Source organism: Sturnira hondurensis, unplaced genomic scaffold (genome assembly GCF_014824575.4).
Source record: "Sturnira hondurensis isolate 20B ecotype Veracruz unplaced genomic scaffold, ASM1482457v3 Scaffold0017284, whole genome shotgun sequence".
Lineage (NCBI taxonomy): Eukaryota > Metazoa > Chordata > Mammalia > Chiroptera > Phyllostomidae > Sturnira > Sturnira hondurensis.
This window is the reverse complement of record NW_028089915.1, coordinates 186,891-213,045: the sequence shown is the minus strand read 5'-3', so window position 1 is coordinate 213,045 and position 26,155 is coordinate 186,891. Positions and strand designations below refer to the sequence as shown.

General features: G+C 47.7%; 1 protein-coding gene across 1 annotated transcript in view; it reads right to left on the bottom strand.

Moving 5' to 3' along the window:
- The window catches only part of NECTIN1 (nectin cell adhesion molecule 1), a 69,582-nt gene that overhangs the window by 8,741 nt on the left and 34,686 nt on the right, over positions 1-26,155 (bottom strand). The window contains exons 2-5 of the mRNA XM_037067508.1: positions 7,182-7,532; positions 6,389-6,691; positions 5,865-5,982; positions 4,248-4,399 (exon numbers count right to left, since the gene is read on the bottom strand). Of these exons, the coding sequence (XP_036923403.1) occupies positions 4,248-4,399; positions 5,865-5,982; positions 6,389-6,691; positions 7,182-7,532 (924 nt within the window). The remainder of the gene's footprint in view (positions 1-4,247; positions 4,400-5,864; positions 5,983-6,388; positions 6,692-7,181; positions 7,533-26,155) is intronic.

Here is a 26,155-nt window from a genome sequence, read left to right as displayed (position 1 = left end):
CCTCCTGCTCTGTCCCTCCAGATGTCACATTCAGCCGGTAGCTGTTGTCTTTGTGCCAGGAGCACAGCCTCAATAGCTGCAGCTGGGAGGGAAGAAAAGAGTTGAGCAGTGGGCTCACTTGTGCTTGCTGGCAGGGTTCCACCTGCATCCCTTGTATCATCTTATAAAGGGGCAGCTTGGCCCCAATTCCTGAAGGCTTGCAATCTCCCCTCTGGGGCAGTGGGGACTGCATTCCTGAGGTAGGTGGATAGTTGTGGGGGCTTTGGATGGATTTGAGGTAGAGTGAAGGGTTAGAGTTTACCATCTGGATCTAGGATCTGGAGAAGTCTTTCTGGAGGCTTTCTTCAGAAAGAAATGTTTGGACTTGCTTTTAAGAGCACTGTAGGCAGACATCAGAAGACTAGGCTAGGAAGCTGTGAGAATTACATCTGGTGGTATGCAGTGCAGCGGGCTGTGGGGAGGGTGAGAAGCCCCTCTCTTCTTCTTGCAGCTGCAGCAGCTGTGTATCTGTCAGACTAGCAGACAGGGCCTCATCAACCTAGAGGAGAATCATGTTCTCCCAAGGTACAGGTGCTGCTGCCTCCTCACAGACTCCCCAGTGCACTGCTGTTTCCCAGCCTGGAGAAAGACACATGTACCCACTGCATAGCCACAGGCTCCCATGTGCACCCTCAGCATGCAGATGACCATGTGCCTCCCTGGGGGTGCACATTAATTTGCTCTGAGGCATGTGCCCATACTCAGGACAGGCATGCACACTTGCAGGCTCATACACCCCCTGCCTTCTAGATGGACCATGAAGCACCACCAACCCTTGTTCTGAAGTCCCCCTTGCCTAATGGGTATACTCTCTTACCTTCACTGGAAATGCGAATTGGGATAAACACCCTACATCCAAGTGACCTCCCTGCCTGGCTCTGTGAGTGACTTGGACACTCTCCCCCTAACATCTCAGGTCCCAGGGACATAGACACTGCCTAATTTGACCTCTTCTTGTCTAGTCAAAACCATACCCTGAGCACCCCTCCCCATTTTCAGCATTACTCCCACAGGGAAAGTGGAGGGGAGCTCACTAGTTTGTTTTGTGACAATTTGGCCAACCCCATGAAATTGCTCCTCAGTAGGAGAGCCCCAGGCCCTGTAGAAATTCTGGTGTTTGTCTCCTTTGCTTTCATCCCAATGGCCATAGACCAGGCCTCTTGTTTCCCACTAGGAAAAACCTCACTCTACAGTCCCTAACTAGTCCCTGCATACCATCCACAAAGCCTCCCAAATGCTCAGTGTGAACCGCCTGCCCTGGCACACTGCTTCTCTGCACAAGCCCTTCAGAGGCTCACCTGGGGCAACAAACAGAAAGTCCCTCTCCTTCAATTTTCTCCCACACACTTCCCCTGCCTGGGAACTCCCACTCTCCACCACTGCCCACTCATTCATCCTTGAAGTAGGAACAACTCAAGTAACACCTTTTCTAGGATCTGGGACCTTGAGAGGCCTGGGCCAAAGTGTGTCTGTGTAGGTGGTGCAGCAGCCAGTGACATATATGACCCGTGCACACTGTATCTGCGACACATCCTCCTCTGCACACCTTCTCTGTCTCTGCCCCAACTACTCTTCATTTTCCTCCCCATAGGTGCCCAGGGCAAAGCTATTGCCTGAATGGGTGGACAGAATGAAAATTTAAATTTCCACTTATCTGCCTCACTCATGCATTCCTTCTAGACTAGTGAGAACTGAGCGCACAAGGCATAGTTGTGTCCCTCAGGATGGGCCCTCAGAGAATGTGATAGGCACTAGTCAATGCAGAGTGAAGGCTGGTAGGGTTGGCTGCTGCTTGGAGATTGCCCCTGTGCACAAGAATAAACAGCTCTGAAAAGGTTTGGGCTGCCTGGCTGAGTCCTTCTGTTGGGGCTGTCAGACCTTCTCTTAGGATGGCCAGCTAAACAGCTCCTGGGCCCACCAGCGATTCAGTGCATATCATTCTTCCATGGCTCCTGCCAAACTGTGCTGCCAACAGAGTCCACTTATGCAAGGCCCTTCTCACCACCCATGTGTGTGTCTTTAATTATCAACCTTGTCCCACTCTATACCTCCAGGGAGCACAGGAGGGCACGTTGTATGCCCTGGGAATCCCTGGCCTACCTGCCCATAAGGCCTGACCACCTGCCCAAAGTCTGCCTAGGCCTGATTCCCATGAAGATGACCACCCCCACAACCAGTCTTTTTCTTCCTTTCCTCTCTTCTCTGTAGCCAGGGCCTGAGAAATGCACCCTTGCCTTCCTCCCTGCTTCTAGATCTGGTGTGACTTCCTGATGAGTAGTCTGTACTCACAGTCATCCTGTATCTTCCTGCACTTTTGGAAAAGGGAAGCTTGACCTTACTTCCCAGCCCTGTCTCTGGGGCTGAGCAGCACCATAAGCCCCATAAGCCTAGCACGGCCTTTGGCCTCTGGCTGGTTCACTCATGCCAGGGATTAAGGTCAATGAAAGGACATTGCTCTTGGGTTTCTTGGCTTCCTCCTCTGATTTTCTAATCAGTACTTTCCCTGGAGAGTCTGGAGGTGGAGGGGGATGCAGTATGCACTGGTAGTATGGGTAGTCCACCTGGGCGAGAGGTATCCCCATGAAGGGATTACCTGCCATGTGTCAGGCAGGAGAATATGGATTTGATATGACCATAAAAACCTGACTATTTCCATATTACAGACTAGAAAGCAGAGGCTCAGAGAGGTGAAGGACTTATTCAAGGTCACATAGCCAGGAAGAGTCAGTATGTGAACATATTCAGGCCAAATCTGCACTATGCCTCATAGGACAAGCCTCTCTCTGGGGTGGTCATGCTCCCTCATCACTACTTCTCCTTGTCTTCCCCCTTAGACCCAGGGCCAGAGCTCAGGCACCTATGAAGCTCTTACTGAGTTTTGCTCAAATTCTCTCTAGGAAGGAAGAAGTATATGACTCTGGTCCTCCCTTCCTTGCCAACCTTTGGGAACACTAAACCCTAGCCTGGGGGAAGGGCTGCCTCAGCTTTCCCCAGATTCCACCTCTAACACTTTCTCTCCCTTAAGCAGCCTGAAGGCCAAGGGCAGAGAGTTGAAGAAAAGAGCAAGTGACAAGTGGCTCTCTAACCTCCCACTGCCCAGAGAGGTGACAGAACTGCCTTGAAGCTAGCTAAGTGTAGCCCCTGGACAGCTTTGGCTGCTCCTTCTGCAGCTATGCCTTGAATATACCCACAAATGAGGCCTCAGAGTTTGCCCAAGCCCTGTGATTGGAGCCCAGTAACCTCTGCTCCACTTACTGTCCTGAGCCTAGCCTAACTTCCTGTACATGAAACTTACCCTCTGATATCACTTTTATCATCTCAGTACCAGCATGATGTCACTTTCTGTTTACTTTCTCACCCTGCACCTAGCTTAGACATAATGTTAAAGATACTCGCTCTTCTGGTTGCGAAGTTGTCATGACAATTTATCCTGCTATTGGCTTGTTTTGATCTTTCTCTTAATAATGACAGAGATCAAGATAATCATAGAGCATTGGCCATTTATTGGCAGATGGGTCTGTGCTAAGAACTTGGCCTATATTATGTATAATTTTGACCCTTCAAGGCACCTCATAACATCCCTATTTTAATAGATGAGGCTTGTCCAGAGTCCCGCCTGCCTGATATCAGAGCCCATGCTCCTTTCTTATTCTGTGTGAAGTCTCCTCCAGAACATCCTAGCCTATGTTCTCCCTTTGCCCTGAAAGGTCAGGTGGCTGAACCTCTTCATCTGCATTGACAGGGAGAAAAATGCAGGGAAAAGAGAAACTCAGTGGCAGGGCACACAAACCACTATGGCTTTGGGCTATCCCTCCAGTATCTCTACTGAGGCAAGTCTCCTTTTCCAGCTCATGGTTTCCTGAACTGCAGAAGCAGAGCTTGGAGGAGATGACATCCACCTGCAAAACCATGCCCACCAATCTAGCATCATGTGGTAGCAGCCTCTTAACATCCCCACTACCAAAAGCATTGCTGTAAGCAGCACTTACTTCCTCTCCCTGATTGGGGGTTACACTGACTGTCTCACACACAACCTTAAACAGAGGAAAGACAAAGGCAAAGCTAGACCAATGGCCAGAGTTCAAGGAAGAAGAGAAGCAGGAAAAGGAGACAAAAATTTCCTGCAACAAAACATCCCAAAGATGGGGGATGATGGCTGCGGAGGGAGCAGTGGGCAGGGAGAGGCAGGGAAAGACACAGCTTCCTACCTGTGATATTGACCTCTACCTGGCCTGAGCGGGTACCAATGGGGTTGGTGGCCTCACAGATGTAGGTCCCTGTCAGGCTATAGTTGATAGGTCCTCTGAAGAAGAGGGTTCTGTTCTGGGCCTCCACACCCTTGGGGAGAGAGCCATTCAGCCTGTAGAGATTGGGAAAAAAGGCAAAGGATTATGTCTCTCCTGTAGCACCCATCTGGCTCCAAGCCCACCAGCTGCCCTTCTTCTGAGTTAATAGGTAAGGTCTGTCTTAGAAGGAGTAAAAGCAGTAACAATAACAATATTTTCTTGCCCTTGGCAGTTTTATATCATTTAGCATTTCACACTTGAATCATCATAGCACTGAAATGCAAATAGAACAGGTAGATAACACATGGGGAACCTGAGGTTCAAGGTCAAGGAAACAAGGTAGTAGGTGGCAGAACTGGAGCTTCTCCTAGATCTTTGGACTACTGGCACAGTACCCTTTCTAATACTTGCGATTCCTGATTGCTGATGCTTGGTTTCTTGGGTAGCTGGTTAATAACACAGATGTCAGAGTTCTAACTCCAGACTGACTGAAGCTGGACCACTGGGGCCATAGCCTGGGAATCTGTATTTTAACAAGCTACTCAGGTAATGAGATGTGACCCATGCTTAGGAGTTGTTCCATTTCACTATCTTATGTCCTTACTGGGCATGTCACAGGCCTTTTTCATGTTGGGAGCATCCTGGGAATTTCCAGAACACAGGGAATTTTCTTCCTTCCTCCTGATCCCCAATGCCACAAAGCAATTCTTCTGTGGGACTTAGTGGGTCCTTAGTCCAAAGAGCTGAAATTGGTAAGCAGGCCCTGCCCATTCACACTTTCAGAAGCACTTTTGATTCCAGAAAGTAGAGGGTAATAGCCAGAGTATCCTGTGCCCTCTACTTCCTGGAAAAGTGGGCACATTATTATATCTATAATCCAGACAGCTGTCATCTGACCATCCATGCCAATCTTCTTCTTGGCTTCACCTACACCGCTGTCTCTCTATGTGTTCTATCCAGCCCTTCTTTGGGACAAACTTTGGCTCAACCATAAGCACTGACTGGAGAGGATACAGAACCCTTCAAGGGCCAGGCTTAAAGACTGTGAAGCCAAGAATGGGATCATGGGATGTAGAATGAGAGCTGTATGAACATAGGTATTCTGGGCTGACTGCTGCCTCCTCCCTGAGAATCTGGGGGTGTTGGTGAGAAGAAATAGGAACAAAGAAAGATCTGGAATGCTTCAGAAAGTTAGCTTTCCTGGGGACACCTTGATAAAAATAAATTCTGGCGGCTGGGGAGGCAGTGACTCAGATTGAATCACCAACCAAAAACGACAAAATTATTAGGGAGCAGAAGAAAGATAGATCAGAAGGTAAATTCCCTTTGGCAAAATGGGTTGTCCCACTGACCCTGACTCTGTCAAACATGTGGGTATATGCGTGTATGGGGTCTCTCATGGCTCCTCCCCTTTTGATTGAGAAACCCAAATCTAGACCCCAATTTCCTCCCTGCCTAAGGCTCCTGGAGGTTGGGTGGGTAGGCATCTCTGTGATAGCAATATACCTTGCAAGAACCAGTCAGCCTCACAGTACTTACGTGGTCCAGTGGTACTCAGTGGCTGGGGGGTTAGCATCAGCTTTGCAGGTGAGCTTCACATCCATCCGCTGCAGGTACCAGTTCCCATCAAATCCCTCGATGGTCACCTCAGGCTCGTCTGTGGGGCAAAGGGTGATGTTTGATAAGAATGTCAGGAGAGCAGGATTTGGGGGCAAGGGAATCTCACACAGCAAAGGGTTAAAATTGGAAGTGACGTGGAAACAGCCACAGAGGGATGGTGAAGATCACAGAAGCAGCAAGTGGAACAAGAAAGGAGAGAAAGGATGAGCAACAGAGATGATGGGGAAGAGAGGAGGGGAGGACAAAGCACCCCCAGAAAGAGAAAGGAAGGAGGAAGAAAATGAGGGGAGAAGAAAGGATAGGGTAAGGGAAGAAATGGGATGGGAGTGTGACAGGAGATAAGAAGCAAAAGAGAAAAGAGGAGGGGTAAGGGTAGGGCCAAGGGGAGGGACAGTGGTGTCCAGCCCAGGAAGTCCACCCGCCTACACCTGGCCCCTGCTTACACTGCACGTTGACGGTGATGCTTTCCCGGAAGCGGTCCATGTGGTAGTTGACTATGCAGGCCAGGGACTGCTGGTGGGCTTCCCGGTTGGGCACCAGGCGATAGCGGCTGATGACAGTCACTGTGCCATTGGGATTCCGGATCTCCTGGTACTCCGCCTCACCCTTCAACCGTGTTTCCCAGGACAACACACTGGCTGGCTTCCCATTGGCTGAGGTGCAGGTAGCCACCAGGACCTTATCATCATACCCCTTCTTGGCTCGAAGTACTGCCTGGGTACCCTCTATCCAGTTGGTGGGTTTGGCTGTGGGACACCAGAAAGAGCCATGGGACACCAAAGAGATTCATGGGACTGACTCTACAGCCTGTCAGCTGCCCTTTCTCATAGGAACTTTGTAATGTCTAACCTCCTGCTCTACTATTTGCATCCCCTTTTAGCAAGTACAGGACTTCTTGGAGTCTTGTCACAATCAAGGTAAAAAACTCAAGCAACCCTTTTCTTTACTATGATGTCTGATGCTTCAGCATGCCTCCCCATCCATGGATTGCCCCATAGTGGAGCTACAACCTGAATACTGATCCTCAGCTCTGTGCACAGGTAAGGTCCTGAACCCAGTCCCTAATGTACTGTGAGAGAGCCTGTCCAGAGGGACTAGAGGTGCCATTCTGGATCTTTGGGAGCATGCCAACAGAAGGAGAATGTCTGAGGTCACTGAAACACACACTGAGGATGGCCAAACCCCCAGGCCACAGGTCTCTGCACAAGTGGGGAGGGAGGGGTTGGGCCAGCTTACCCATCACAGTGAGATTAAGCTGGCTCTCTCGATTGCCCGCAGGGAAGGTGGCAAACTCGCAGATGTATACACCCTCATCCTCCAGCTCCAAGCGGGAGAGGCGGATGGTGCCATCAGTGAAGGAGGGCCGCAGGAACTCCACACGCTCACGATAGGGAGCCAGCACAGAGACACCCATGGCTGGGTTGTAGATGGCCACGTTCTGCTTGGAGCCATTGGTGGCCTTCTGCCATGTGACTTGGGTAATCTTCACACCAGGCAGTGGGTTGGCAAAGCTGCAGTACAGCACCACATCTGTGCCGATGAAACCATACATGGAATCATTCACTTGGACCACCTGGGTGTGGGCACCTGGTCAAGAGAGATGGCAGGAAGGGTCAGCAACAGGCAAAAGTTCCCACCCAAACTCCCTGGGTACTGGTCTTGTATTTTCTAGCAGTTATTGTTCTTTTTATTCTGGTTATAAAAAGAATAACTGCTTGCAGTAAAAACACTGAAAAATACTAGAAGAAAATTACAACAACCCATGACCCCACCACTCAGAAATGTCACTGATAATCTTTACTTTTATATCTGAATCTACACAACTCCCTATTTAATTAATTATTTTTTACACAAAATCTGAACCATACTCTACATATTATTCCATATGCTACCTTTTACCTGGTGGTATACCATCAGTGTTGCTGCATGGCAGTAAGTATGTGTCTACTTCATTTTTAATGAGGGGGGAATTGTGCGGCTTTTGAGCACAGCCCCAGCAGAGGAACCACCCAGCTATTTCCCTTTCCTGGGTTTTGTTCCCTCTTCTGACAAATGGGGCAGATAAATCCAGTGGGCCATACCTCACAGGGTTGCTAGGAGAACCAAATTATATGATGGATGAGAAAGTGTATCAGGAGGCAGAAAACACTGGGGCAGAACAAGGGCTCACAGTGGCTGTCACTGTGCCACTGCTGCTCTCTTCTCCCTCACAGCTAAGTCCTGTGTCATGGGGTACATTGGCTTGGTCTCTCTTATCCAACCAGAAAGAAAGAAGTAGACACTATACTGAGAAAATGCCAGGTTTCTATGTTTCCCTCCTGCCATCCTCCCATTTATCAGCACTTGAATCATATTAATGAGAAAGTTAGCTCCAGCCACCAAGGAGCACAAAGCCTAGAGATGTACTACTTCCTGAATCTTACTCATGCAGTGCCCTAGAAGGCCCTTCCCTTCCTCCACCTCTTTCTCTACTGGTGCATAATCTACTCAGGCCATCTACTCTTGGAAGCTTCCCTGATCCTCCCAGCTGTATTAACCCAACCACCTCCATCACAGTTCTTCCTGCCTTGGAATTTGGAGGTTAACATCTGACTCCTCCACCGGTTCAGTCTGGTCCAGAGCAGGGTCTGGGTTTTTTACATCTCTGTATCCTCAGTGCCCAGCCCAGCATCTGGCACAAAGTACATGCTCAGTAAATATTTGTTTTAAAAACATTTACATGTAATAATATCCAAATAATAGGAATAGCAGAAGGAGAAGATAAAGAACAAAATATAGAAAACCTACATGAAAGAGTAATGATGGAAAAACTTCCCTAATTTGATGAGAGAAAAGTCACACAAATCTAGGAAACACAGAGTCCCATTAAAGAGGAACCCAAGAGGCCCACTTTAAGACACATCATCATTAAAATGGCAAAATATCAAGACAAAGAGATAATCTTAAAGGCAACAAGGGAGAAAAAGAAAATAAAATACAAGGGAGCCCAAATAAGGTTAGCTGCTGACTTCTCAATGGAAACACTCCAAGCAAGAAGAGAATGGTAAGAAATATTCCAAGTAATGAGAACCAGAGGCCTACAACCAAGGCTACTTTATCCAGCAAGGCTCTCAATCAAGATAGAAGGACAAATAAAGAGCTTCCAAGACAAAAGAAGTCTAAAAGAATACACCTCCACCAATCCAGCTCTGCAAGAAATACTACAAGGGCTGCTTTAAGGAAAGGAAGTAAAAGAGAGAGACAATGAGAAGCACAGGTATAAAAATCACAATGAATAAGAACCTATCAATAATAACCTTAAATGTAAATAGATTACATACTCCAATCAAAGACATAGAATAGCTGAATGGATAAGAAAGCATGACACCACATTCGCTGCCTACAAGAGACCCACCTCAGGACAAAGGACCTACACAGACTAAAAGTGAAAGGCTGGAAACAAATTTTCCAAGCAAATGGCCTGGAAAAAAAAGCCAGGGTAGCAATACTCATATCAGACAAAATAGACTTCAAACAAAGGGCCATAAAAAGAGACCCAGAACGTCACTTCACAATACTCAAGGGAAGAATCCACATAAACATTGTAAGAAGACATTGAAAATATATATGTACCCAACATAGGAGCACCCAAATATATAAAGAAAATCTTAGAGGACTTCAGGACAGATAATGAGAGCAACACAATTATAGTAGGGGATTTTAACACCCCACTGTCAAAAATGGACAGATCTTCCAAACAAAATATCAACAAAGATATTGTGGAATTGAACAACATCCTAGATGAAATGGACTTAACTGATATATATAGAGCCCGCCATCCTAAAGAAGCTAAATACACATTATTTTCAAATGCTCAGGGAACATTTGCAAAGATAGACCACATGATAGGTCACAAAACAAGGCTCAACAAATTAAAAAAAATTGAAATTATCCCAAGCATTTACTCCGATCACAAGAGACTGAAACTAGAAACCAACCCCAAGAGAAAAGTCCCAAAACATTCAAAATCATGGAGATTGAATGCCATGCTATTAAACAATGAATGGGTCAAGAATGAAATTAGGGAAGAAAGCAAAAAGTTTCTGGAAACAAATGAAAATAAACTCGCAACAACCCAAAACTTATGGGACAGAGCAAAGGCAGTCCTGAGAGGAAAAGTTCATAGCAATACAGGCCTACCTAAGGAAGATAGAAACATTTCAAACAAACAGCCTAACCCTATGCCTTCAAGAACTTGAGAAACAACAAAGACAGCCCAAAGCAAGTAGAAGGAAGGAAATAACCTATATCAGAGCAGAATTAAATGACATAGAGACTAAAAGCACAATTCTAAGGGTCAAAGAATCCAGGAGCTGGTTTTTTAAAAAGATAAACAAAAATAGACAAGCCTTTAAGCAGGCTCATCAAGAAAAAAAGAGAGAGAACCCAAATAAACAGAATCAGAAATAAAAGAGGACAGATTACAACTGACACCACAGAAATACAAAGGATTGTAAGAAATTACCATGAAGAACTGTATGCCAAGAAATTTGAAAACTTGGGTGAAATGAACAAATTTTAGAAAAATATAATCTCCCAAAACTCAATGAATAAGAAGCAGAAAGCCTGAATAGACCAATAACAGCAAATAAAATTGAAGCAGTAATCAAAAATCTCCCGAAGCATAAAAGCCCCGGACCAGATGGTTTCACAGGAGAATTCTACAAAGCATTTAAGGAAGAGATAATTCCTATTCTTCACAGGCTATTCCAAAAAATCCAAAATGATGGAATACTCCCCAACTCTTTTTATGAAGCCAGCATCACCCTAATTCCAAAACCAGATAAAAATACAACAAAGAAAGAAAACTTCAGGCCAGCACCGCTGATGAATATAGATGCTAAAATCCTCAACAAAATATTGGCAAACCGCATCCCACAATACATTAAAAAGATCATACACCATGACCAAGTGGGATTCATCTCAGGGATGCAAGGATGGTTCAATATCCACAAATCAGTAAATGTAACACACCATATAAACAAAAGCAAAGACAAAGCACATAATCATATCAATAGACTTGGGGAAAGCTTTTGATAAGGTACAACACCCATTTATGATAAAAACACTCAGCAAAGTGGGAATAGAGAGAGCATTCCTCAATATAATAAAGGCTATATATGAAAGACCTACAGCCAACATCATATTCAATAGGCAAAAACTTAAATTTTTTCTACTACAATAAGGAACAAGACAAAGTTGTCCATTTTCACCACTTTTATTCAATATAGTATTGGAAGTCTTAGCCACAGCAATCAGACAAAAAAAGTAAATAAAAGGCACTCAAATTAGAAAGGAGGAAACAAAACTGTCACTGTTTGCAGATGACATGATAGTGTACATGGAAAATCCTATAGACTCTACCCCAAAGCTGCTCAACCTAATAAATGAATTTGGCAAAACAGCAGGATACAAAGTCAGTATCCAGAAATCAAAGGCATTTTTGTATACCAACAATGAAACAGCAGAAGCAGAAATCAAGAAAAAAATCCCATTAGATACAGCAAAAAGAAAAATAAAATACCTAGGAGTAAACCTAACCAAGGAGGTAAAATACCTATATGCAGAAAACTATACAACACTGAAGAAAGAAATAAAGGAAGATACAAACAAATGGAAACATATACCATGTTCATGGATTGGAAGAATTAACATCATCAAAATGTCCATACTATGCAAACTAATTTACAGATTCAATGCAGTAACCTATTAAAGTACCCATGGCATATTTCACAGACATAGAACAAACACTTCAAAAATTCATATGGAACCATAAACAACCCCAAAGAGCAGCTGCAATTTTGAGAAAGAAGAACAAAGTAGGAGGGATCACAATACCTGATATCAAACTGTATTACAAGGCCACTGTAATCAAAACAGCCTGGTACTGGCATAAAAACAGGCACATAGACCAATGGAATAGAACAGAGAGCCCAGAAATAAACCCAAATCTTTATAGCCAATTAATATTTGACAAAGGGGGCAGCCACCTAAAATGGAGTAATAATAGCCTCTTCAACAAATGGTGTTGGGAGAACTGGACAGCTGCATGTGAAAAAATGAAACTCGAGCACCAACTTACCCCATACACCAAAATAAATTCAGGGTGGATAAAAGACTTAAATATAAGCTGAGACACCATTAAAGTCCTAGAGGAGAACATTGGCAAGAAAATCTCAGATATTTCACGCAGCAACTTTTTTACTGATATGTCCCCTAGAGCAGGGGACATAAAGGAAAGAATAAACAAATGGGATCTCATCAAAATTAAAAGCTTTTGCATGGCTAAATTAAACAGTATTAAAATAGAAAGAGAACCAATTGTATGGGAAAACATATTTGCCAATGATACCTCAGACAAGGGTTTAATCTCCAAAATATACAAAGAACTTACACGACTCCACTCTAAGAAGACAAGCAACCCAATTAAAAAATGGGCAAAGGACTTGAACAGACATTTCTCTGGGGAGGACATGCAGAGGATCCAGAGACACATGAAAAGATGCTCAATATCACTAGCTATCAGAGAGATGCAAATTAAAACCACAATGAGATACCACCTTACACCAGTTAGAATGGCCATCATAAACAAAGCAACAAACAACAAGTGTTGGAGAGGTTCTGGAGAAGAGGGGACCCTAACCCATTGTTGGTGGGATTGCAGACTGGTACAACCACTGTGGAAAACAGTATGGAATTTTCTAAGAAAACTAAAAATGGACCTGCCTTTTGACCCCATAATTCCACTGCTAGGATTATATCCCAAGAACTCTAAAACACCAATCCAAAAGAACCTCTGTACCCCAAAGTTCATAGCAGCACAATTTACAATAGCCAAGAGCTGGAAGCAATCTAGGTGCCTGTCGGTAAATGAATGGATCAAAAAATTATGGTACATATCAGAATGGAATTCTATGCAGCAGAAAGAAAGAAGGAGCTACTACCCTTTGCAACATCATGGATGGAACTGGAAAGCATTATGCTAAATGAAATAAGCCAGGTGGTGAAAGACAAATACCATATGATCTCACCTTTAACAGGAAGCTAGCAAGAAAAAGAACAAGCAAGCAAAATAAAAACAAAGACACTGAGAACAGGGGGACAGTGACTACATGGGAGAGGGGAGGGAATTTCAGGGGAAAAGGGGAAGGATTTATAGGAACTAGTATAAAGGACACATGGAGAACAACTAAGGGGGTGGAAATGGGAGGGAGGTGACGAGCACTGGGAGGGTGGGCTTGGATGGGAGTAAAAGAGAGAAAACTGTACTTGAACAAGAATTAAATAAAAAAACTATTTGAAAAAAATATTCGCATATCACAATCGAAGCAGTTAGAGCAGAGATTTGCAAGGAGGAAGGTATGATCAGTGGAATTGAATAAATATATTGCTATGGTCTCTCCACCAGTTGTTTCATCCCATTTAGAATGGCTTTTGTTCGAACTTCCTCAACCCTATATACTTGGCTTAGCCCCCTTCGTTTGGGGGAGCTATCTCCTCTAAAGGGTAGCTTCAGCTCTCTCTTGCCATTTGTACACATCATGTCCTATCGTCCTTACTTCACTCAGTCAATTCATGGCTCAATTGAGTGCCATCAATAATATCAATGCCATTCTCTGTACTGACCCAGAGGCAAAGGAATGATGTGGCTACCCAAAGGAGTCTGGGGTTCAAGAGTAGGAACCTGAAGCCCACCCGTGCCTCTGCATGGTGGAGACATGGGAGCAGGGCACATTTGAGGTCTCCAAAGCTCATGGTCAGTGAAGCAGGCTGCCGCTCAGTCCACCCCTTAAGAGGGTACAGGTGAGCTCTCTCTAGGTCACTGTGGTATGTCCTGTGCTTGGCATACTGCAGGTACTCATGAAATGCCTGCTGAATAAATATCTCTTTAGTCCCTCCAAGCTGGGCCTTTGCAATGCTCTGAAAGATTCCCTGATGCTTCCCCTTCTCCATGCTTCCTCACATCTATACAGCTCTTCCAGGGCTTCCTGGGGTACCCATATTCCCACCCTACAGCTGTCCACTGGCTGTGTTGTGGGGTTTGACATGTACCTGAGCAGATGCACTGCAGGCTGGTGAGAGTATGAGGGAGGAGCACCCACCAGGAAGTGAGGAGGTCTGGGTTCTAGCCCATCTGTCTTGAGCTAACCAAGGGGCCTCGGCCATGCATGTCCTCCTCTGAGCTCCATTTTCCTCCTCCATGATGAAGCAGTATTAACTCTCAAATCTCAGTGGCCCTAACTGCGATTCCCTGAACTGCAGCCCAGTTCAGCTGTGGCCCCATCCCAGATACAGTCTTACAGTGAGGTCAGTGGGACAGACAGCCTACAACTCTAGCTGACTGGTCAGGTGACAAACAGCTAAGCCCTAGGCCCTGCCAGCAGTGGGTTCTCCCTATATCCAGCTCTTAGCCTCCACTTACCAAGCTTGCCCAGAAGCTGATACAATGTGGGTATAATTGGGGAACTTTCACAACACAAAGCCAAGAACAGGAAAAGACAGTTGGGAGGGCTTGGGTCATGGGTGCAGATTGGGAGGTGTGGGGGACCTGTGGGTACCATTAGCCATATGGAGGTTGGTATCAGGGCATGGTAGGGCCTGCAGCAGGACAGGACCACCCAGTCTTCTGTGAAACCATCTCCTCTCCTTTCCCTGCAAGTGTGGGGACAGGCAGGGTACAGTGTCTGGCACACAGGCTGACATTCATTTGTGGAACTTCAGCAGTAACCTCACCCTACAGAGCTGTGAGTGCCAGGAGATGGCTGATAGCAGCCTGGCCATGGGGTAGGGAGGGCACTGAAATGGGCTCAGGCATCCCAGAGATCACATCTCATCCATTAATGCCTCCCCACCCCCATGTCTGTTTTAGAGGAAGGCTTCTCTCTGACATAGCTCTCCTAGAAATGACCCCATGGTGGGGCAGTGAGGAAAGTGCCTGGTATGCTTGCTTACTGCATACAAAATGGGTTCTCCTGGCCATTTGCCCCAGTGATGTGGAGGTAGGACACAGTGGGGTGGGAGGACCTCTATGAGCAGGCAATGAGTGCCAAAATGAGCAGGCACTCATTTTGGTGTTGATCTCTGTACCCACAGCCACTGTTAGTTGGCAGGGCCTGGGGATATGACCCTGGGGTTGGGCATAAGAAAGCTCTTGGAGTATAGGCATTGGGATCACTGGCATAAGGGTGGGGACCAAGAGTTCTGGAACTGGAAGAGGCTGAGAAGACTGACAAGGTCTGCAGCCTTCTACCCTTACTCATTCTTCTACGCTTCATACTTAGGAACCCAGAACCCAAGTTTCTGGCTTGGAGCTTCCTGTCTTGGTCTGGTGATGCAGGGTCAAAGAGAATGTCCCTTGTTTTTTACAATGGGAAGATTGGGAGGCTTTCAGAGAGGGAAGCAGACCCCTGTTGATTATCACAAGCATGGTCAGAATGCTAGTCAATGAGGGAACAGGGTTCACCACTGATAAGGGAGAGAAAGGGCTGATGGGGGCAGGAATCCAGAAACAGAGCCCTCTGCTATGCAGAAAGATGTGGCCAGTAAACCTCATCTGGAAGCCTGGGAGAAGGGGTGGAAATTGAAGAAGGCCCCTCAGAAACTGACGACTAATGATGATCACCATTGTCACCACCATTATAGCCCCTCTCTGTGGTGGTCCAAGCCTCTCTACCAGCCATTCTGGCTCTGACAACCAGAAAACTGATGCCAAATCTCCCCCTACCTTCTGAAGGGCTGTTCAGCCACTATTCCTTTCAGGCAGTATGGTGGGGTTGTGAAGAACCAAATAATGTGACTTTGCATTCTACATCTGCCATTTGTGAGCTGTGAAACCTTGGGCAAACTGACTTAATTTTTTGTGCCTCAGTTTGCACTGAGGGTGGATATCTATAAAATGGAGATTATAACAACACATACCCCATAAAATTGTTGTAAGGAGTAAATGACTGAGTATATGTGAAACTTAGAGAAGCAGCACTTAGCAAAAATGTAATGCTCAATGTTAGTTCCTGTCATCATCACCATCACCAGCATCACAATCATTTATCCTCTACAAAGCAGTACAGTAGGCTTCTCTTCCTCGAACTTCATTCAACCAACATTTATTGAGTACCTACCCAGTACTAGGCACTATATTGGGTGCCCCTCTTCATGGAAGCCCTTCCTGACTCTCATTCCTTCCTACTTAGCTGTCATCTATATTTATACCCCAACCACATATAACATGAATCTGTGCTCTGTCACTTTTTGTTTCTTGGCATGTGTGTCCAGTGTTTCCTGTTGTGTTACCCTCTGTCTCCCAACAGACTGCAAGCCCTGTTGGGGGAGGGAAGGAGCCGGCTTGGCTTTAAGTTGAGAAGATCATGTCAAGCTGACACTGGCAGGGTCCAGACAGTGGCAAGGACCCTGCTGACTCTCTCTGGTTCTCCAAGCAGTCAGGGCTGGTCCACAGAGAGTACCATGTCTCCTTGCCCACAGGCTCCCTCTTACATGAGGAGCAGAGGCTATCCCAGATGTGAGAATGAGACAACTAAAATGCAGCCTATTGGAGCACAGTGGACCACACAATCCATCATTTTAGAGACCAGGGTCCAGAGGGGTTGGGTCACTTGCTCAGGGACATACAATGATAGCACCCAGCCCAGTGTTCTTCCCACCCTGCAATAAAAACTGATTCAGCTTCTCAATCTAACACCCCAGGACTTCATTCTGGGTGGTATCTCTACTGGAATGTAATTTCAGTGCCTCTATCATTCCTTTGAAGAAAAGTCACAGATACTAGTTACAATACTGCAGCCAGTGCCTTTGGGCCAGGGATAGAGCTCTAGCTAAATTCCAATGATTGGGTATCAGGTGGTGGGGCAGAAACAGGGATTTTTGAGAGCTCACGTTGGGGGAATAACTGTAAGAGGCTGCTATATTCATAGCAGGAAGGAGCCAGAGAGGTGGGGAAAGAAGGGTGGAAAGATCCATGGGAACCTGTGCCTTTGGCAGAGGGGTTCTTGCATTCTGGGGATATCAAAGAATGAGTCTTTTTATTTCCTAACCTTGAGCATTGTCTTTATTCTCCTTAATCATCCTATGAGCTCCAGAATCTGGGACTCAGACCCTGGGGGCCTGTGTGCAGGACCTCAGTTTCCCCACTAGAAGACAGGTGTGGCAATTTGAGTTGCTTTCACAGCTTCCCCGAAGTGCTGAGCCAACAGGGTAGGCATTGGGCTGGCCCCCTGAGACATCATGGACCTGCAAAAGCCTGAGCTCAGCAATAAAACACAAAGGCTCCTCAGTTGTGGCCAACAAACCTGCTCCCCAGGGCCCTGCCTGCCTGCCCTGCCCAGTGTGGAACTAATCCCAGGCTTGGGCCATGGGGTTCCCACGCAGTGGGGTGCAGCCCAAAGTGTGGGGGGCGGCGCTATATTTCCCATAGTCACTTTGAGTGGTTTCTCTTTCTGCCCTTTGAAACCTCAGACCCTTCTTCCTGGCCAAGCAGGCTGAGACAGGGCCTGTGTGGGTGGATGGAATGGGGGGACTCAGGGATTTCTGGCATGGATTACTTCTTCTGCCCCTCACTCCTTTCCTGAGACTCTGCCTGGGTGCCCTCAGTTGAGTGGGCAGCAGTGGCAGGCCTGGCCTGGAGAAAAGTGCAAGTGCATGGAGGACATGGCACTGGGCTCCCCAACAAGGGCCTCTCTGAAACCAAAATCCTTTGGCATGGCATCCACCTCTAGGGCTTTCCAAGGATGCTACATGCCCACCAACTCCTCACCTCCCACCCCTGTAAACTGGTGGAAGGGAAGAGGATACCAAGTGAGAAACCAATTAAGTGGTAAGTGCAAATGACTCATCAGTTGGGGGGCCCTCCAGCTGAAAACACAATGATTTAAAGGTTCCTCCTTCCAGTGCAGCTTCTTCACAAATGTCAACTCCTAGAACTGGCCAGCGAGGAAAAGGGTGAGACCAGGAAGGAATAACCTTTCTAGGGTCCCCTCCTCTGGGAAGGTTTTGCCAATCAGTGTCATTGGAATCCAACTGTTCTCCCAGCAAGACCCACATGAGTTCTAAGAAGGGCTCTAACTAAAGTCCTTTGAATTTGTCCTCTCTCATCTCTACACCCTAAACATTCTCCTCATTATCAGGGAGCTCCCCTAGTGACCAGGTTACATCTCTAGCTTCCACTTTGCACCCAGGATGGCATGCAAGGTGATCCAGGACAGAGTGAAGAAACAGGCAGCAGCTGACCCAGTTCTTGCCCCACAATGGGGCTGGGACATGAGGGCCAAGTCTGGGCTTTGTGCCCCTGCCCTGTGCCACTGCTAGCCCAGCAGGACTGCTCCCTTTGGTTCCCGCAGTCCAGGGCTTTGTCTGGTCGGAGTGCACCCTGGGATACTCTCTGGATGACTGCTATATGACTCCGGGTGTCCTGGAGCCTTGAATCTCTTCCACTCCACCTTACCAGCAGAGGTGATAACATCCCACAAATCTAAAGTCAGGGATTAATTGCTATTGTCCAAATCCAGGCACCTCTGCCCCTCACTTGGGGTCACAGAAACTGCCGATGTTTTCCTCTTGGCTGACACCCCCACTTCCAAATCCCCACATGGAGCTGGTTAATGATGGGCTATGGGACTGGCGCCTGGTGCCTTAGGCACATAAGTGCAGTGTGTGGGAGAGGACTGGGTGTGGCAGCCTGGGAAAAGTCCCAAGAAAGAGTCGGAGTGGGAGTCCAGCATCTTCCAGACAGGCTGGGCCAGCCCTGCTCCCTGGCAGCACAGAAGCCCCAGGGTGATGGTGGCAGTGGGGGCTGCTCTGGCAAGTCCCATCCCTCTCTGAAACCTGGCAGGACAGGTTGGGGGACAGTGGTGAATCCGGGAGGCTGGGTTTTGCCTTCTCTCACTGAGGAGGAAGTGGCCAGGGACAACCTGGACTACTTCCCTACAGGCCTGTTTCATGCTGGCTACCCCATCACCGAGGCCCAGAACAAGGCTGATCCTGAGCAGCTCAACTCTACCTCACAAGCCTTGAAGGAAGCCACTTGGCTCTGCCCCTTTCCATTTCTAGCCTTCAGGTGTAGTGTACTTCTCTGGGCTGCTCGACCTGAGCCTGCCACCTTTCCTCTGGCAGGGTCATGGGAAAGGAGGGTACCTACTGAACATAGGAATAGGTGAGCTCTGGTCCCCACTGCTTGGTCATTTTCTTCTTTACAGCCTTAGGCATGGAAAAATTTCCCTGGTTGGCCTCAGTTCCCTTTTCTGTAAAATGAAAGTGTTGGACCCATGACCCTGGGGAACTATACTTTGGATGTCAACAGTCTAGCTCTCTCTGCTCTGGCTCCGTATATTCCCTGGATCAGCTTCTACAACTTCTCTACCAAGTGGCTGCTCTACCTCTGTATACTGTCCAGCAACCTCAAGAAGACCTCCTGGATTAAGTAGAATGCTAGGAAAGTCCAGGCTGCACAATAGCATAAATGGGGTACACAGGGCTCTTCCACAGCCACACAATCACCAAGTGCAGATGATGGTTGCTCCTAAATGCTTTTGAATTCATCTTTGTTCTCCATCTCCAGGGGCCCCAATCTAGACTTCTCTTAAGCCCCTTCCCAGCAAACAACTCAGCATCCTTCCCTCTAGCAGTCTCACTTCCCTATTTTCTCAACATTCCTGGGCTGGGACTCTACCCCAGTTAAGTCAATCCAGTCTCTTTCCTTTGACCCTATCCCCCACCATCTCATTCCTCCAACACTGTCCCCTCCTCCCTATGCCCCTGGTGCAGGCCACAGTCATCTCTTACCTAGACTACTATAGTATAATGCCAAATGTACATGGAGCCTGCATCTAGGTTCCCTGCTCTAACCCATTCTCCACTCTATAAAATAGAAATCATTCTCTATTCAATATTCTTCCATGGCTCCCTGTAGCCCTCAGGATCAAGTTCAAAGTCCTTTTGGGCTCTGGTCCTCATCTGGGATATCCCAGCCTCCAGCCACCTCCTCTCCTTGCTCTCTCCTGACACACGGGGCAATGCCATAACTCCGTGTGCTAAAAACACATCCCTATCACCTGTCCCCAGTCTTCTTCATCTGTCTTGAATGACCTTAGCCTCAATTTTTGACTTTCCTGGAACTTTACCCTCCTCCCATGAGTTAGGTGTTCCTGCATCCTGAGGATCCCATACTTTTGTCATAGCATTTTTCCCACTGAAGGGAAAAGCTAGGACTTTAGCCCAGTACCTGGCATGTAGTAAGCATACAGGGGCCCTAAGGAGTTGGTGGAGAAGAATGTAAGCCAACTGAGGTCCCAGGCCGGGGTTAACCATTTCTCAGGTCTGACTGCAGCTTCCTAGAAATTGCATATTGGCCAAGAGGTGTGGCCTATATAGGAAGACACAGCACAGCATGGTAGGTAGGGGAGGATGACAGAGACAGAAGGTGAGGCCTTGCATCTGCATGGGAGGGAAGCAGGCCAGGGCCTGAATCTTGATTGAAACCAGGAAGCTATACCACAAAAAGGTGTATGTTTGCCTGACTTCTTGCCTGCCCCACCCCACCACCGCCCATATGCTATGATCACATCCCACTTCTTGATTCTTTTCCTTGCTCCTCTGCCCTAGTTTCTAGCACCCAGCCCCACCTCCTTCCTTGCTCCAGACCATAAGATGAAAAATGTTTTCACTCAAGCAAGTTGTAGCTCTGAGGCTCTGCTCCCAAGGTCTTAGCCCTGAGAAGCCTGCATGCTTCCCAGCTCCATACCTCTCCTAACACAGCCTGGGTCTCTTCTGGCCTAGACATTTGAGGCCAAAAGACCTGGAATGACCTCGCTCTAAGGCCAGAGTTTGTATAGGTCCCATCTCTGTAGCTGATGCCACCCCTCTCCACCCCAGCAGCAGCAGATGATACCTTCTCACATAGACACACACGGAAGCCTGGATTCCAGTCAGCAAGGGTGTGCTTTTAATGACACATTTTGGAGACTGTAGGAAGCACCCTCTTTGGAAGGCCTGTGTGGTGGCGGGAGAGGCTGGGTGGGGGCTGCAGAGAAAGCAGAGGAAGAGTTCCCTAGGCCTCCCCAGCTCTGTGTGTTCTGTGCTGATGTTCACCACCTGTTTGGAAGTGGAGGTTTGTCTGATCTATCTACCTCTTATCAGGAGGGGCCTGTTGAACCACCCCAGTGCCCAGCCAGTTCCAGCCAGCTGCCTGCATGACAGCAGGGGTAAGGAGGTTGAGCCTGTGCAGGAAAGGAGGGTGGTCAGGTGGGTATATGGTACCTGCTTCAGAAAAAGCTCATTCTAACAGGAAAGGGTTGGGTGGAAAGCTAATGCAGAAGGGGTTAAGAGGAATATGGTGGTGATGAATAAAATAATTCATCCATGAGCACTGAATTCAATTCAGATAGACCAGGGCTTGTACCTGCTACTTATTAGCTGAGTAACTGAGCAAGCTTCAACAATCTCTCTGTGCCTCAGTTTTCTTATGTACAATATGGGGTCAATTATAGTTAGTATGAGGATTAAATGAGATAATTCATATAAGCTCAGCATAGTGCTTGGCACATAGTTATGCTACACAAGTGGCTGTATTATTATTATTATAATCATGGGGAAAGAAGCGCCTAGGAATGAGATAAGCTGGTCTCCATCCTGGCTCAATCAGCACTCTGTGATCTTGAACAAGTCCCTGGTATGTTTCAAGGCCACTTTCCCAGAACAGAGGTCCTCTAACTTGGCACTTTTGATATCTGGGCTGAATAATTCTTTTTAGAAAATATTTTATTATTTATTTTAGAGAGAATGGAAGGAAAGGAGAAAGAAAGGGAGAGAGACATCAATGTGTGGTTGCCTTTCATGCATCCTTGACAGGGGACCTGGACTGCAACCCAGGCATGTGCCCTGACTGGGAATCAAACTGGCAACCCTTTGGTTCACAGGCCTGTGCTCAATCCACTGAGCTACACAGGCTGGATAACCCTTGTTGGGCTGTCCTATGCATTCTCGTGGGATGTGTGGCAGCATTGCTGGCCTCTGCCTACTCCAGAGCAATAGTACCCTTCCTCAGTTGTGACAACCAAAAATGTTTCTTGATATTACCCAATGTTCTCCAGGGGTGCAAAAGTTTCTCCAGTTATGACCCTTGGCCTAGAGAAAGGTGATGAAGCTCAGGCAGGGTGCTGGAGTACATAATGGATGTGGGGGGCAGACCTGAGCAAGCTGGGTACAGGAGGGCAGTGGGGAGTGAGGCTGGGGTGCACTGTGAAGGGGAAGAGAGTTTAGAGGTGGGTTCAGGTCAGAGGTGCAGGCCTTCCTGTCTGGAGTGTCTGTTCTGCAGAAAGAGGGGCAGTGAGGCGTGTAAATGGAGAAGACAGGAGGACCTGGGGAGTTTGGACTGACTGCTATTTATGTGGTTTATGGAGGGGCATGCATGTCCTCAGAGAAAGCAGAGCATGGGGAAAGGGAAATAGGGGAAGAATCACAGAAAGGGAGACACGAAGTAGAAACGTGGCTGGAATGCTCGGACAGGGAGGCAGGAAGCTGTGAAGATGAGGGGGCTGTGTTGCTAAGACTAGAAATGAGCTCAGACAGCATCTTCCTTTGGCTGGTAAACTGCTATCATTTTGAAAGGATTTTCACCTCATTTGGTTCCTGGTTAAGTGAAAGCCACAATGTGTGTTCTCTGCATTAGTGGAGTGTTTGTGCTTAATTAGTGGCAAATTCTTTCATATTAAAGCCATTAAGTTTTGCATTTGCTCTTCTCACCCCAGGCCTAGTTCTCTTTGATATCCTTTTAATGCAGGTGGCAGACTGCAGGTTCCGGCCTCATACACAAGCCCCTCCCTGTAGCATTTGAACCCTAGGTCATCAGTCTTTGCTCCTGTCCCACCCTAGACTGGTATTTGTTGCTCCTAGCACCTCTGTCTAATCCTCAGCCTCCTTTACCTGGGGGCTCCTCCTATACAAGGCCTGCTGGTCAGAATTCTTCCTGCCAGAAGTGACTCTAGGGCTGGACCAGGAGGGACCCTGTGGGCTTCAGGGTGTGGGCTGGGGCACTGCTGTGGATGAGACAATGAAGAGAAGGCAACTCTTCAGCTCAGGACACCAGGCCCACATAGTTCAACAAAGTGACAGGCCCGAATGCTTGACTGCAGCACTGCTAGTGTGGTATTGAAAGTCTCTGGAGGGGTACTGAAATGGGGTGGCAGAGACTGCCTTTTAACCCCACCCTCCAGGGAGGACTTGGTCTCACCAGTCCCAAGTGCTGAAATTCAGTGACCTCTGTGAAAATGCTTTAGGACCACAGCACAGTGGTTACCCTGGACTCGGACAGAGAAGTGGGGTCAGTGATTAGGGCCTAAGGTAATCAATCTCCTTCCTTCTTCCTGCTTTTAAAGCAGCTTAAGAAGGAGAAGGTGCCTGCTGTAGGCACCAAAACCACTGTTATGGTTCTGGAGAGGACTCACTGTTTTGGACCCAATAAGTGACACTATAGTCAAATTGCAGCCCAAGGTTGAATTAGATATATGATTCCCAGGCAGGGCTGGAAGGGCTGGATCTTTCCCGAACCTGTCATTGAACATTCACATGGTGCAAGAACTGAACCAGATCTGGCCATAGGCAGCGCAATAGGGTGCTCTATGGCCTGTAGAGGGGGCCTCCTCTGGCTCTGGACCCATGAGGTGCTGGGAAAGGGAGCAGTTGATACACAGCCTTTTTTTGGTTAAGCATCTCCTGAAATGTCTTAGTTGCCACAACCTGGTCCCAGAATCCAGCAGTTCAGCCTTCGTTTCTTTCCGTGGCTCCTGGTTTAGGGCTATTCCATCCCCCAAAAGCCTTCCTTGCAACCCTATGAGCTCTGCTCCTGGACTTTCAACGGTCCTTCCAACACATTCAGAACCCACCACCTTATACACCCCCACATCCAACTTTCTTTGGTTTGCCTACCACCCCCACCCATGAATTCTCTGCCCAATTCAAGGCCTAAGTGAAAAATAAACATTTCTCTTCCAAATATAAGCAACAGGTGCTAGATCCCACAAACTCCTCAACCTTTCTGGACACACCTCAGTGTTAACCCTGAAAAGCATCCTCCCGAACCACCAGTGTAAACCCCAATAATAACCCTAGCCTAGTCTCAATGTCAGTGCCAACCTTGACCACAAGATCTTGATTATGACCCTAATCCTAGGGCTAATGTCTTCCTGGTTTTAACCACTAGGTTAAAGGTCCACGTGTGGTTATCATTTCAGCTCTAATCTCAATGCCAAGTCTGAACTCAGCTTCGACTTGGTGGCACCCAGATGGAAGGCAGTCATAGCTAACAGTTTTCTTTCTGCCTAATAGTCCTCCCCCTTGGGATGGTCAGAGGAGGTGGGGTCTTCAAAGGGGCCTCATACTGTGTTACAGGGAGAGGATGGCTGACCTTGAAGGTCACCCTGTGGGGTGGGGACTTACGGAGAGCAATAGGCTACCCATGTTCTCCTGCTCCCTCCCAATCTCACCCCATAGCAGGGCCTTGTGAACATATCCAGTCTCTGGAAAGCCCTCCTTGGGCTAGCTCTTCCTCTAGCACCCAGGAGGCTGAACAGGGTATGAGAGGTCACAAGCATTCTAGTCTGTTTTGATGCTAATTTTAGCTTCAGTGCTTACTAGTGGTAGGACCCAGAAACAAGTCCCACAACCTTTCTGAAACCCAGCCTTATCATCTGTAAAATGGGCTGAAATCAGACCCCTCATTTGCTGGGGTGAGGAAGAGTGAGAGGGTATCTTATATAGAGTGACCTCCATGGTTCTAGGGTCTCCTGAGACACCTCCTGCCTGGCTTTGCTGTGCTCCCAGCAACTAGCTGTTATCTTCCCTTCCTGTTCCCTCCCTTCTCCTCCTCTCCCTTTCTCAGCAGCACTGAGATCATCACCTTATTGGCAAAACGCTGACAGAAGCAAGTCCATGCCATTGTCACGGTCTGTCCTCTTTCTGCCCCACCAGGCAGAAGCATGTGGGTTGAGAGGACCCAAGAGGTAGGAGATGAAAACCTTAAGCCCCGGTCACTTCCCCAGCCCTGCCCCCTCTCTCCAAGTTTCCCTTGTCACTGGCAGTGTCCGAGTTTCCAGTGTGGGGTCTTTCCCAACCTCCCTGCACCTTCCTCCCCATTATCCCTCCCCCCAACATGAATCTATCAGGAGCCTCGCCCAGGCCTGCTTCTAGTTTGAACTTGTTGGGATTTCAGGAGTCACTGGGATAGGGCCTGGCATGCCAGGACCTGCTTCTTGCTCTGCCTTGCAGAAACAGCAAGCACGTAGGCAGCAGGGAACAGTGCCCAGCTGCAGGGATGTAGCCGAATCTCTGGGGCCACCTGCTTCCCACCCTTTCATTCCATTTCTTTCAATCCCATTCCTGTGTCCTCCTTGCCCTGCCTACCACACTGACCAGAGTGGCCTCTGAAAGCCCAGGAGTGGCCAGTAGCAGGGATATGGGTATGGGGGAAGGGGCAGGGAGAAGAGCTGACCTCCATATTCTTCCAAGTGTGGAAAGTATGTTGTCTGCTTCTTTCAACCACTCCAGGATAGGGCTGATTCTCTTAGCAGCAGAAACGGGGCCCTCACACGCCCCTCTCCCTTACTAAGGAAGAAAGTAAGGAAGGATGATGTTTCCTGCTGGCCCCTAAGGGATGACAAGAACTTACCTGTGCTAGGCCCAGGTCTGAATGTTTACATATATTAATTCAGTTAATCCTCACAACTCCAAAAGCTCCAGTACCATTACTCTCTCTATCTTGGAGATGAGGAAAGAGAGGTCAAGCAACCTGCTTGAGGTCACTCAGTATATGAAACTGACTAGACACGGGGCAGCCTGACTCCAGAGGCTACACTCTTCACAATTACACCAGCTGGCCATGGCTTCCCTCTACTCCTCCTGGGGAGATGAGTGGCTGGCACATACCCACCGGGCCCCAGAATCGTGGTGAGGGTGCAAACCATACATGGAACCTTGCCTGTTGGCAGCCATGGTGATAGAGCTGGGAAGGGTCCTTTGTAGGAGGGTAGACCAAACCCTACTCTGCCTTACATCCTGGCTCTGAGTGAGGCTGAGATCCCCATCCCACTCCTGCAGGACTACACGAGCAGTTGGGCTAGGGCAGTCCTGGGCCAAGAGGACATTACTGGGCACTCCAAACACATTTTTCC